A 14,540-nucleotide genomic window follows, 5' to 3' on the forward strand; every position below is an offset into this window, starting at 1 on the left:
TTTTTCTCCTTTTATTGTTGGTAGAAATAGAATTAAGCCAAGTCAGTGCTATGTGAATGTTGGAATATGTGCTACCCCTTGAGGTCAGTTTTCTAGATTGTCTTGTACTGTGATCTGAATTGGCAATATCGCTTCCACGATTTGATTTCCCCCACTTTGCTCTTCAGCACACTAGCCTGCCAGTCCCTAACACTGCTTCATGATGACTGAAAAAATAACAGCACTTTTTTTCAAGAATATTCACCTTCCTGTTGGGCATGCCTATAATTGCAGCAACTTGGGAGGCTGAGGCAGGAGGATCACAAGTTCAAAGCCAGTGTCAGCAACTCAGTAAGGCCCTAAGCAACTTAGTGAGATCCTATCTCAAAATAAAAAAAATAATAAAAAGGACTGGGGATGTGGCTCAGTGGTTAAATGCCCCTGGATTCAATCCCCAGTACCAAGGCAGGGAAAAAAAAATGTTCACCTTCTTAGTTAATTCCTAAGCAACCTTCTGAGCTCAGTTCCACAGTCACTTTTCAAAGAAGCCTTTCTTGACCCCCAGTCCAGGAATGGTCTCTCTGTTAAATATATTTATGGCACCTTGAACTTCTACTCCATGACATTTATTCTTGTCCTATGTAAGCAATTGAGTGATTCTTTGTTTGAATTTCCTGGTAAAAAGTATGTTCATCAGGGCAAAGATGCATTGTCTCTGTTCACAGCTCTGTCCCCAGAAACAAAGATTGCCTTATAAATATTGGCTGAAATCATTGAGGATATGACCATAAATGTGGACTGCTTAAGTAGAGTGGGGAATGGCAGCCTTGGAAAGTGACACAGGAGGGGACCTGAAGAGGGTAGCAAGCCAGCCCGAGTTTAATGTTGAAGGTTAGTAGATGCTGTGCTGGGGGTGTGGCTCAGTGGTAGAGCATGTGCAGTCACTGCTGGCGCACAGGTTTGTGGGAACCAGTGGCTGATTTGTAGGACCCTTAATAGGAGAAAGGAGTTTTTCACTACTTCTTTCTTTATTTTCCACTATTGGGGATTAAACCTAGGGGTACACCATCACTGAGCTATATCCCCAGCCCTTTTTATTTTTTTATTTTGAGACAGCATCTCATTAAGTTGTCCAGGCTGGCCTTAAACTTGGAATCTTTCCCTTATGCCTCAGCCTCCCCAGTACCTGGTGTTATAGGTGTGTGTCATTATGCCCAGATTCTTCTATATTTTTTTAGTGCTGTACTCTTATTGTGGTATTGACCCAGGATTTGCTGAATTTCTGGGGTTTTTCTTTTCTTTTTTAAATATATTTTTTTAGTTGTAGATGGACACAATACCTTTATTTTGTTTATTTTTATTTGGTGCTGGGATCGAACCCAGTGCCTCATGCATGCTTGGTACGCACTCTACCACTGAGCCACAACCCTGGCCCAGGGGTTTTTATTTTCTTAATGTTTAAATTTTTTTTGCAGGGCTGGGAGCTAACCCAAGGCCTCACACATGCTAGGCAAGTACCTTACTACTGAGCTACGTCCCCTGCCTTTTCTGTTTGCAAATAGGATCTCACTGTGTCGCCCAGGCTGTCTTCTAACTTGCATTCCTTCTGATTCAGTCTCCCAAGAAACTGGTATTAAGGAGCATGGCACCATGCCCGGTTTGAATTTCTATTTATTGGTGAAATTTTGGTAAGCGTATTAGGTTCCTGAAGGCTAGGCCAAATCCTACAATTGAAAGGTAAAGAAATAGGCTCAGGTGATATTTTAGATCCTCTGAGGTCAGAAGTTTTTATCTGATTATATGTATCAGGGTAAGTACAAGGAAGGGAAAAGGCATTGGCTTTGTATCTTGCTTTTAAAGAAGCCGTTGGGCATGGCAGCACAAGCTTCTTATCCCAGCTATTCAGGAGGCTGAAGCAGGAGGGTTGCAAGTTCAAGACCAACCTGTGCAACTTAGTGAGATCCTGTCTCAAAAAATAAAAAGGGCTGGGGGTGAGGGGCTGGAGTTGTGTGGCTCAGTGGTAGAGCACTTGCCTAGCATGTGTGAATCACTGGGTTCGAGTCTCAGCACCACATATAAATAAATGATAAAGATCCATTAACAACTAAAAAAAAAAAAATTTAAAAAAAGGGCTTTGGATGTAGCTTAGTGGTACAGTGTTCATGTGCAAGGTCCTAGGTTCAATCCTTAGAGAGAAAGAGAGAAATATGTGGAACAAGTTTTCAAAGGCCTTTTCGTTTGTTGTTTTGGGGTGTGCACACATTGTAGTATTTCAAAAAGATTATCTTTGGGGATGGAATCTGATCTAAAATTTCACAACTGTGATGCAGTGTGTTTAGTTTAAAAAATCAAAGAGAAGCTGTTCAGAAAGCCCCATCTAATTAAATCATGCTTTGAAATTATATTTTAGCTTCTAATTTTGTTTTCTCTCATGGCAGATCTTTAGTATAGTCTCTGATGTTTACAGAGTCTCAAAACTTTGTTTCCTTCTTTTTTAGGAAAACAGGAAATCATTTTCACAACTTTATTAGTTGGCAAGACCTAAGAGCAATTGAACTTGTAAAATCCTGGAATAATTCTCTTATAATGAAGGTAATCTTTTCCTTAGATCTTATGTGATTTGGATGTTATTGTTTTTTCCTATAACTACCTCTTAACTGTAGTAAGTTTAATTACATAACTTCCTTCGTTTGTTGCTTTAGGATATTAAGAGTACACAAACAATTCCCCAAACCAGTAAAGTTTAATAATAGTCACCCAAAATTATATATGGTAGACTTAAGTACTTAATAGTTGCACCTTGGGAAGTCTTGAGGAGGTTGGGGGGACCACACTTTTACCTGTTAGTGGGAATTTGTGTTTCTATCCTTGAGAAATGGAAAAGACACAGACTAGATAGAATGAAATATCCAAATTTCATCATTGTTGTAATAAAGTGAAGAATGGATACTGAGATAATAGCTGGCAGCCTGCCACAAACTCTTCACTTTATGCCTGGAAGTACTAGGCCATCAGTCAGTGACAGTGCTGTCGCTAGTGGTGGCAGCAGCAACAGCATCAACACTAGCTGTAATTGTGTTATTTCTCTGAAATCTCCCTCCCTCCTCACTGTGAGATTACTGAGTCAAAGGGTCAGGTGTTTTCCACCTCCTCAAACGTGGTCCAACCTTCGGTGTTTGATGTTCCAATTAATATTCCATATTGATAAAATAATCAATTTCTAATGCCTCATGATCAAATGCCTTCTCAGCTACTATGCTGGCACCAGACAGTGCATATATTGTGTGTATATATGTGTGTATATATATTTTACATATATTTAAATGCATCTTGTCATAATAATTTGTGAGACTGAATATTGAGAGTTTCTGTGTATAGGAAAGAAATGGTAGTTAAAGGAGTTGAAAGTGGTTTTAAGGAAATATCTTGAATCCTGAAATGTATAATTTAAAATAAAATCATTTAGGGCTGAGGATGCAGCTTAGTTGTAGAGTGTCTTCCCTAATATTTTGTAAAGCCCTGAGTTCCATTCTGGCACTGCAAAAAATTAAATAAGTAAATACATAAATTTTACTTTGTAATTTTATGGCTTAATGTATAATTTTTTTTGGATACTGGGGATTGATGAACCATTAGTTTTTTTAATATTTATTTTTTAGTTGGACACAATATCTTTATTTTATTTATTTATTTTTATGTGGTGCTGAGGATTGAACCCAGGGCCTCCCACGTGCTAGGTGAGTGCTCTGCCACTGAGCCACAACCCCAGCCCCTGAACCAGTAGTTTTTAATAGTCCACTAAGGGTCTGGAATCGTTAGAGTGCTTTCCTAGCACAGGCGGGACCCGGGTTCGATCCTCAGCACCACATAAAAATAAAGGCATTGTGTTGTGTCCATCTACACCTAAAAAATAAATATTAAAAAAAAAAAGTTGAATAGTCCACCAAATATTCCTTAAGTTAAGAGAGATATTTGAAACTTTTATTCCTTTGAAAATTAGTTGTGACCACAAAAACATTTTACTTCTACAGTATGAACTCCAGATGTCAAATTTTGATGTAAAACTAAGACCTCATGCGTAACACTGAGCATTAAAAGCGCTGAATCTACCTGAAACTGAACATGTGCTTGATGAAAGTTTTGGTTCTTCTTAGTGGAAAATGCACCAAAGAGCATACTGGCACAGTTGAGCCTGCCCTGTTGCAGGCGTGTCCTAGCTGTGGAGGAACCCCTCCCTGCTGTCACTCTTCCTAGGGCTCATGGTTTTGGGATTCAGGCTGTGGGAGCTGTTTCTACTGCATTTGTCAGAGCTGGCACCATGGTCGTTAGTTTGGCCATCGCTAGCCCAAGGAATAGGAAGTAATTGAGACATGGAGTCATCTCCTCAGCCATGTCTTCCTCCAGCCTGCTCAGCCACCCAGGCCTTCTCTCATTGTTCTTAGTGATCACTGCGTCTTCTCTGCCCTAGCATAAAATCCCAACTCCTCAACACAGTTTGGCCCTATCCACTTTGCAGACCCCTTTGTCCATCTTTGCCCGTCTGCTTTTGTTCTTGTAGCTCTTTTTTTTTTTTTTTGTACTGAGGATTGAACCCAGGAGCACTCAACTACTGAGCCATATACCCAGCCTTTTTTTGTATTTTATTTAGAGACAGGGTCTCACTGAGTAGCTTAGGGCTTTGCCAAGTTGCTGAGGCTGGCTTTGAACTTGTGATCCTCCTACCTCAGCCTCCCAAGCCTCTAGGATTACAGGTGCATACTGTTCATGTAGTTCTCCAGTCCTTTCTCACCTTGAGTTCTCCCATCATGATTGGATGACTGGATCCTTCTCGTGATTAGGGACCCACCCATGTGTCAGCCCCTCTGGGAACCCTTCCCTGCCCTTGTGAAGAGCCCTCTCTACCCTAGTCTTTCACATTTCCCTTTGTTTCTTGCACCAAACTTATTAAATTTCAGAATGTCTCCTCCAACATTTATCAGTTCCTTGTGGTGACGTGTTATTTTTAAAATATTTTTTAAGTTGTAATTGGACACAATACCTTTATTTTATTTGTTTATATTTGGAGCTGAGGATCAAACCCAGGGCCTCCCATGTGCTAGGTGAGCGCTGTACTGCTGAGCCACAACCCCAGCCCTGTGACATGCGTCTTTTAAATTGAAATTTTAATTAACGTAATCATAGATTCAGATGTTGTTATAAGAAAAATTGCAGAAGTCCCTTATATACTGTGTAGTTTCTCCTAATGATAACATTTTTCTAAACTATAGTACGTCACAGTCTGGATATTAACATGAATATCATCCATAGATCTTATTTAGATTTCTCCAGTTTTACTTGTACTCATTTGTGTGCCTATGTTACATTCTATATAGTTTTCCATCTGTGCAGGTTCCAGGTATCTGCTGCTGTATTAAAATACTGAACAGCCTGGGCCTGGCCTATAATTCCAATGACTCAAAAGACTGAGGCAGGAAGACTATAAGTTTAACACCAGCCACAGCAACTTAGCAAGACCTGTCACAAACTAGAAAAATAAAAAGGCCTGGGATGTGGCTCAGTGATAAATTGTACCTGCTTTCAATTCCTGGTACACACACTCACAAAAAGATACTGAACATATCCATCACTACAATGATCTCTCTTTTTTTTTCCCCCTCAAGGTACTAGGGATTGAACCCAGGGCATTTAACCACTGGGCCACATCCCCAGCATGTTTTTATTTTTTTATTTTGAGACAGGGTCTCTTTGAGTTGCTTAGGGACTCAGCCTCCAGTGATGGGACTATAGACATGCACCACTGTGCATGGCTATAATGATCTCTCTCTCTCTCTTTAAAAAATAATTTAACCTTTATTTATTTATTTTTTATGTGGTGCTGAGGATTGAACCCAGTGCCTCACCCGTACTAGGCAAGTGCTCCACCACTGAGCTACAACCCCAGCCCCTACAATGATCTCTTATGTTGCCTTTTAATTAACTGTGATCTACCTCTTCTCTCCATACTCCACACTCTCTCCCATCGTTATCTCTTGGCAACCACTAATCAGTCCTCTATTTAAAAAATGTTTTTATTTAAAAATGTTCTATACATGGGATCATACTTTTTTTCTGATATTACCTTTGGGATTGCCTTTTTCCACTTAGTATTGTTCCCTGGAGATCCGTACAAGTTGGTGTATTAGCAACTCTTTTTTTTCATTGCTGGAATGTATTCAGTGGTACAGATGTGCCACAGTTTATCTAACCACTCACCTGTTGAAGGACATCTGTGCTAACTCCAGTTTTTACCTATTGTAAATAAAGCTGTTATGAGCATTCTTTGTATAGAACTTCATGTAAATAAAACCACATCCCAAAGCACTACTGGTGAGTTATCTGGTACTTGTGTGTTTTATTTTTTAAGAAACTGCCAAACCTGTTTCCAAGAATGATTTTATTATTTATATTACCACCAGTAATTCATGAGTTTTAAGACACATTTTTTTTTTCTGGTACTGGGAATCGAACCCAGGGATGCTTTACCACTAAACTATATTCCCAGCCCTTTTTATTTTTATTTATTTATTTTTTTTTTTAAAGAGAGAGTGAGAGAAAGAGAGAATTTTCAATATTTTTTAGTTCTCAGCGGACACACCATCCCTGTTTGTATGTGGTGCTGAGGATCGAACCCGGGCCGCACGCATGCCAGGCGAGCGCGCCACCGCTTGAGCCACATCCCCAGCCCCAAAATAATAACTTCGGGGCTGGCAGTGTAGCTCAGTAGCAGAGCACCTGCCTGGAACGAATGGTGTCCTGGTTTCGATCACTAGCACCACAGATGATGATAATATTTTTTTTTATTTTTATTTTTTTAAGAGAGAGTGGGAGAGAGAGAGAGAGAGAGAATTTTTTAATATTTATTTTTTAGTTCTCGGCGGACATAACATCTTTGTTTGTACGTGGTGCTGAGGATCGAACCCAGGCCGCACGCATGCCAGGCGGGCACGCTACCAATTGAGCCACATCCCCAGCCCTTATTTTTTTATTTTGAGAAAGAATCTTGCTAAGTTGCTTAGGACCTTGCTAAATTGCTGAGGCTGATCATGGACTTGTGATCCTCCTGCCTTAGTCTCCTGAGTCACTGGTATTACAGGTTTATGCCACTGGTATATGCCACTGCGCCTGGCCATTGTTTTCATATTTTAACACATTTGAAATTGGGATACATATCTTTGTGGCACATTAAATAATTATTCATTTTACATTCTGTCTTCTTAGGTTATCTAACTTGTTGGTTTGAATACTTACTTGTCTCTCTTCTCACAAGAATAGCAGTTTTCACAGGGCAGAGATTCTGGCTGTCTCATTTTTTTTTTTTTTTCAAGGCCTAACACAGTCCAGAATAGAGGGCTCCCAACAATTACTTGTTAGATGTAAATGAAGTTGTTCATTGTTCAGGTGTTGACTCAAAGTACAGGTGCTGGAGCTCTTAATACTTTGTATCCACACCCCCAATGAGTCAGCATTTTTAACAGAAGATCCTCAAAGTATCCTAAATCCAATTTTTAATAATAAGGTACATTGTGGCCAGGCTGGGGTGCACTCCTGTAATCCCAGCTACTTTGGAGGCTGAGATGGTAAGTTCAAGGCCAGCCTGGGCAACTTTCACAACCTTGTCTCAGAATAAAAAAATTTTAAAAAGAACTGGGGGTGTAGCTCAGTGGTGGAGCCTAGCATGAGTGATGCCCTGGATTCCATTCAGGATGCTTATGAATGAAGAACTTAAGTTTGAATCATTTCTTAAAATATAGCAAAAGGAATATAGGCCGTCACTTTAAGTACTTTAAATACTTTTTAAGCTTTTAATAAGTTCTTAGATCATTAGGTAAGAATAGATAGTATTAAATCAAATCATAAACATCTAAGTATTAATTATTTAAAATATAGGGAAATTTGGGGCTGGGGATATAGCTCAGTTGGTAGAGTGCTTGCCTTGCAAGCACAAGGCCCTGGTTTCAATCCCCAGCACCACATACACACACATTAAAAAAAAAATTGGCAAATCTTACTGTATGTTAATTGTACCTCAATAAAATTGACACAGAAATTGATGTTAAAAAAAGTATATAGGGAAATTTCCTTCTGAGTTAGTAATAACTTGATTTCTAATAAAAAAAGAGGAAGAGCTACTAGGAGTTCATTCTTACTAATGAGATTCGGGTTTCTTAGGGTTTTGATTTATAGAGGCAACCTGAAGCTGAAATACAAGATAATGGATATTGTAAAAATATATGGAAAAAGAGCCTTCAAAATCAAAGATTGGTCAAGAGTTTTATGTAGATTGTGTTACAATTTGAATAGCAGTGAATTAACTAAACAGATAGACCTCAAACAAAATTTAAGTTTACCTAAGCCTAATGAAATAAGAACTCTACCAATACAGCCTCTTCCCTAGACTCTATTCCTTCACTTCCATACTAAAACTAAATAGAAAGGTAAAAAGAGTTGTAGGCTTTTGTATGTTGTGGGTTTTTTTGTTAGTTATAGTTGGACACAATATATTTATTTTATTTTATTTTTTTATGTGGTGCTGAAGTTCGAACCCAGGGCCTCAAACATGCTAGGCAAGCACTTTACCGCTGAGCCACAACCCCAGCCCCTTATGTGGGTTTTTCTTATTTATTGATTTATTTAGCTATTTAGTTATTAAAGATGGGGTCTCATGGGCTGGAGTTGTGGCTCAGCAGTAGAGCGCTCACCTTGCTCGTGCGAGGCCCCTGGGTTCAATCCTCAGCACTACATAAAAATAAATAAATAAAATAAAGGTATTTTGTCCAACTACAACTAAAAAGTAAATATTAAAAAAAAAAAAGATGGTGTCTCACTATGTTGCCCACGCTGACCTCAAACTCCTGGGCTCAAGTAATCCTCCTGTCTCAGCCTCCCATGTGGCTGGGATTAAAGGCCTGAGCCACCAAGCCAAGCTCTGTTCTAGATTTTCTTAAGTGCTGAGAACAACTTCCTAAGTAGTTCAATGACTTGTTTGTTATTGGGTTTGTTAGCATATGTATAAATTGATAAGGAAACATCAAATACCTTCAGTGGGTTTTCTTAAACTCCTTTCTTTTCAATAGTTCCTGCACAGTTCCTGCCGAGTGCTGCACTTCTTCACTAGAAGTAAGCGACTCCTAGCAGCCAGTCGGTTCACCTTCACCACCCAGCAGGCTTCTTTGCGATTGGCCTGGATTTTACAGAACCTGACAGAGGTAGGGAAAAGGTTTTGTGTGTAGAAATGTGAGAAAGACCAGGGAAGGGAAAATCCAAGAAATAAAACTAGTAATTCAATTATTTGAGGGAATATGAAGCCCCACCACTATTGGAATGGAAGATAAGTCATATTTACTTGATTTGGTTTTTAAAACCTTTTTGTTGTGTACACATGTAGAAAGGTGGACGAAGCACAGGTTTACACAGGGTGATATTTAGTAGAGCAACGACTGTGTGGCACCACCTGGATCAAGAACTGTACCACTGTGTAATTTCATATTGTATATGAAATTTTTACATTTTTATCGTTTATGTGTGTATTCCTCAGTACCATACTTTAATTTTGCCTGAATATTTTTGCTTTTTGGTTTTTGGTACTAGGCATCGAACCCAGGGACATTTTACCAGTGAGCCGTATGCCTCACCCTTTTTATTTTTTATTTGACATAGGTCCTCACTAAGTTGCTGCAGCTGGCCTCGAACTTACAGTCCTCCTGCCTTAGTCTCCTAGTGTGCATCACTGTGCCCAGTTTGCCCGAAAATTAAAAAAAAAATTTTTTTTTAGTTGTTAATGGACCTTTATTTTATTTCTATGTGGTGCTGAGAATCGAACCCAGTGCCTCACACATTCTAAGCAAGTGCTCTACCACTGAGCCACAACCCCGGCCCCTTGCCTGAATATTTTTGAACTATATAAATTGAATTGTATGGTGTGTACAACATATTAGTGAAATATGCCTGTGTTGTGTGTAAAATAGTTTGCTAATATTTTCAATATTACTTACTGTTCAGTGTATGGTTTTACTATAGTTTTAAAAAAATCTATTCTGTTCATATACATTTGGATTATTTTCAAGTTTGGGCTATAATGAATATATCAGGGGCTGGGGATGTGGCTCACGCAGTAGTGCGCTCCCCTGGCATGCGTGCGGCGCGGGTTCGATCCTCAGCACCACATACAAACAAAGATGTTGTGTCCGCCGAAAACTAAAAAGTAAATATTAAAAACTTCTCTCTCTCAAAAAAAAAATGAATATATCAGTGTACATGTAAGCATTGTGTCTATATGTAGAAATGGAATATTTAGGGCATGAATGTGTATATATATCTTCAATGATTGTGGATAATGTCAAAACACATTTCCAAAGTGTTCACCCACTATCGTGATGGGAGGACTTTTTATTTGATTGACCTTCATAAATGCTATTGGACTTTTTTATTTTAGCATTCTTGTGGGTAAGTACGGACCTCATTGCAAATTTGACTGAGTAAAAAAATAAGATCTAGGGTTGGGGGTAAAGCTAGTGGGCTCAAGGTCCCTGAGTTCAGTCCCCTGTTCCCCTGTACCCCATCTCCAAATCCAGCTAAATACTGTCTACTGGGGATATACTTTAGATTTCAAAAACAAAAGTAATTGGGTAGAAAAGCCATATCATGGAGTGAGCCGATATAGTGACATACACTTGTAATTCCAGCTATGTGGGAGGCTGAGATAGAAGGATTGCAAGTTCGAGGCCAGCCTTAGTAACTTAGTGAGGCCCTGTCTCAAAATAAAATAAAAAAGACCCTGGGGTATAGCTCAGTGGTAAGGCACTACTGGTACAAAAAAAAAAAAAAAATGCAGTGGTTATCCTGGTATCAGATAGAATAGCCTTTAAAACAAAAAATGAAAATTACTAGAGACAAAAGAGAATTTTATAATGATAAGAAAGTTAATCCATCAGGATTAAAAAACAATTTTATAATTGTATATGCATCCAATAACAGAGCCCCGAATACATGAAGCAAAATTGACAGAATTAAAAAGGAAAATAAGACAATTGAACAGGAATAGTTGAAGACTACAATATCCTATTGTCTTTCTTTTTAAAAAAATAGTTTTTACAGCAGATGGACACGATATCTTTATTTTGTTTTTATGCAGTGGTAAGGATCGAACCCAGTGCCTCACACATGCTAGGCAACTGAGCTATATAACCCCAGCCCCCAATATCCTACTTTCAATAATGGTTAAAACAGTTAGACAAAAGATCAAAAAGTAAATAGAAAACTTAAAAAAAACAATAAGAACTAACTATGTCTAATAGATAGTTATAGAAAATTCCATTCAACAACAGAACATATTTCTTTTCAGGTGTGCATGGAACCTTCTTTAGGTTAGACCATATGTGAGGCCATAATATAAGCCTTCCTAAATTTGAAAGGATAACATCATACAAGGTCTGTTCTCTAACCGTGATGGAATGGAATTACAAGAAAATAACAGAAGAAAAGTTTGGAAGTTAAAAAGAGAGAGAGAGAGATTAATACGCTTCAAAATAACCAGTGGGTCAAAATTAGGAGCTACTTTGAAATGAATGAAAACGATGATACAATATATCAAAACTATGGGATGCAGGCAAAGCAGTTTTTATAACTTTATAACAAGGCTATATTAAGAATTTTTTCTTTTTTTTTTCCTTGGCAGTATTGGGAATTGAATCCAGGGTCACTACCACTGAGCTATGGCCCCACCCCTTTTTATTTTTTATTTTAAAGCAGGGTCTAGCCAAGTTAGTTGCTAAGGCTGGTGTTAAACTTTCAATCCTCCTGCCTCAGCCTCCCAAGTCACTGGGATTATAGGAGTATACCACCACACCCATTTAAGAATATATTTAAAAAGAAAAAAAAATTAACTCCACCTAACTTTCTATGAAAAGATAAGCAAACTAAACCCAAAGCAAGAAAATAAAAAATTAAGATTTAGAATGGAAATTAATAAAATATTTAACAAAAAAATGAAAAAAAAATCATTAAAACCAGAAGTTGGTTCTTTGAAAAGACTAGCTACACAGACAAAAAAGAAAGCAAACCAAAATAAATAAAACCATGAATGAAAAAGGGGACATTAATAATTCTGGTTTCACAAAATGCCTTAATGGGCAACACTATGAACAAGTTAGGTCACTATTAAAAAATGGAAATTTTCCTAGAAATATACAAACTACTCAAAAATAAATAAACAATCTGAATAAATCTTAGCAAGTAAAATGTTTGAATTAGTAAGTAACAGATTCTCACCTGGAAAATCCCAGGTCTAGATAGCTTCGTTGGTGAAATCTACCAAAAGCTTAAAGAAGAATTTTGACCAATTTTTCCAAAAATAGAAGAGAATGGAACACTTTTCAGCTCATTAGGCCAGTATTACCCTGACACCAAAATCAAAGACATCACAAAATTGCAGACCAATATCCCTTATGAATATAGATGCAAAAATCCTCAACAAAATTTTAGCAAGTCAAATCTAGCAACAAATAAAACAATTATATATGACCAAGTAGAAGTTATTATAGGAATGCAAGGTTGATTTAGCATTTGAAAATTGACTAATGTAATATACCAAATTAATAGAATAAGGGACAGAAAATACATGAGCATGTCAGTAGATGTAGAAAACCCTACAAAGTAGGAATAAAGGGTGATTTATTAGGGCCGGCTGGGCATGGTGGCACACGCCTGTAATCCCAGCAGCTCCAGAGCTGAGATAAGAGGACCTGATTGAGAGTTCAAAGCCAGTCTCAGCAAAAGTGAAGTGCTAAGCAACTCAGTGAGATCTTGTCTCTAAATAAAATACGAAATAGGGCTGGGAGTGTGGCTCAGTGTCAAGTGCCCCTGAGTCCAATCCCTCGTACCAAAAAAAAAAAAAAGGGTGACTACTTCTACCTGATCTGTGGAGACCCTATAGCAAACACTATACTTAATGGTAAAAGACTGAGTGCTTTCCCTGTAAGTTCAGAAATGAAATAAGGATATCTATACTCATCACTTCTAATTAACATTTTACTGGAGGTTCTAAGCTGGAGCAGTTACACAGTTAAGCAATGAAATAAAATGCAGCTAGTTTGGAAAGGAAGGAATGAAAGTATCTCTGTGATCCAGATGACATGATTGTCTATATAGGTAGTCTTAAGAAATCCCTGAGAAAATGATTACAACTAATAAGTTCAGCAGAGTTGCAGGGTATAAAATCGATATACAAAAATCAATTGCTATATACTAGCAATGAGTTAGAAATTCATTGAAATAAAGGAAACAGTTCTATTTATGATAGTGTCAAAAAGAATAAAATATGGGCTGGGCATGTAGCTCAGTTGGTAAAGTGCTTACCTTGAATGTGCAAGGCCATGGGTTCAATCCCCAGCACCACAAAAAAAAAAAAAAAAAAGGAACAAACTACCTAGGAATCCAGCTGGGTGCAGTGGTACACACCTGTAATTCCAGTAGCTCAGGAGGCTGAGACAGGAGGATTGCGAGTTCAAAGCCAGCCTCAGCAAAAGTGAGGTGCTAAGCAACTCAGTGAGACCTTGTCTCTAAATAAAATACAAAAGAGGGCTGGGGATGTGGCTCAGCGGTCAAGAGTCCCTGAGTTCAATCCCTGATGCCCCCCAAAAAACAACAGCAACAACAACAAAAAACTTAGAAATCCATTTAACAAAAGTGCTGCAAAACTTGCAGAAACTACAAAATGTTGTTTGCTATCAATGGAGGCTGAAATAAAGGTAAAGATATCCTCTGGCTGGGGATGTAGCTCAGTTCGTAGTGTTTGCCTCACATGTACAACACCCTGGGTTCTATCCTCAGCATCATTAAAAAAAAAAAAAAAAAAGATTACAGTGATCTTCAGTATTTTCCATACCAAAATCCATAGCTTTTTAAAAAATTTTAGCACACAAGCTGATCCTAAAATTCATATAGAAATTTGAGAACCCATAATAGTAAAAACAATTTGAAAAAAGAAAGTGTTGGAATCACACTTCTTTATTTCATCATGTACTTATTTTACATTTTCCTAATTACTAACAAAGTTGATCATCTTGTCTTGCTAATTAGTGGTTACTTGTGCATCCTTTTGTGAAGCATCTGTTTAAGTCTTTTGTCCAGGAAAAAAAATTAATAGATTTCGATTTTAGAGCAATTTTCGATTTATAGAAACATTGAACAGAAAGGACAGAGAGATCCCATATGCTCCCACCCCAACACAGTTTCTTCTGTTTTTAGCATCTTACCTTAATGTGGCACATGTTACAGTTGTTGGACTACACGTTAAGAATCATATGCAATAGTTTTATTGCCCTAAAATTTCCCTCTGGTTCACCTATTCATTCCTTTCCTTAAATCCCTGAACCCTTGGCAACCCCTGATTTTTAAAATTATTTCTATAGTTTTGCCTTTTCCTAAATGTTATATAGTTGGAATCATACAGTACCTGGCCTTTTTATGTTGACTTCTTTCATTATCAATGTACATTTAAGGTGTTTCATGTCTTTTTTTGTGGC

At 37.9% G+C, this 14,540-nt stretch overlaps 1 protein-coding gene across 1 annotated transcript in view; it reads left to right on the forward strand.

Moving 5' to 3' along the window:
* The window catches only part of Gk5 (glycerol kinase 5), a 77,858-nt gene that overhangs the window by 17,207 nt on the left and 46,111 nt on the right, over window positions 1–14,540 (forward strand). The window contains exons 4-5 of the mRNA XM_046431746.2: window positions 2,478–2,571; window positions 9,093–9,224. Coding sequence (XP_046287702.1) covers window positions 2,478–2,571; window positions 9,093–9,224 — 226 coding nt within the window. The remainder of the gene's footprint in view (window positions 1–2,477; window positions 2,572–9,092; window positions 9,225–14,540) is intronic.

The sequence above is a fragment of the Marmota monax genome, unplaced genomic scaffold, assembly GCF_021218885.2.
Source record: "Marmota monax isolate L192 unplaced genomic scaffold, Marmota_monax_Labrador192_F-V1.1 WCK01_AAM20220418_F8-fsc00022, whole genome shotgun sequence".
Classification (NCBI taxonomy): domain Eukaryota; kingdom Metazoa; phylum Chordata; class Mammalia; order Rodentia; family Sciuridae; genus Marmota; species Marmota monax.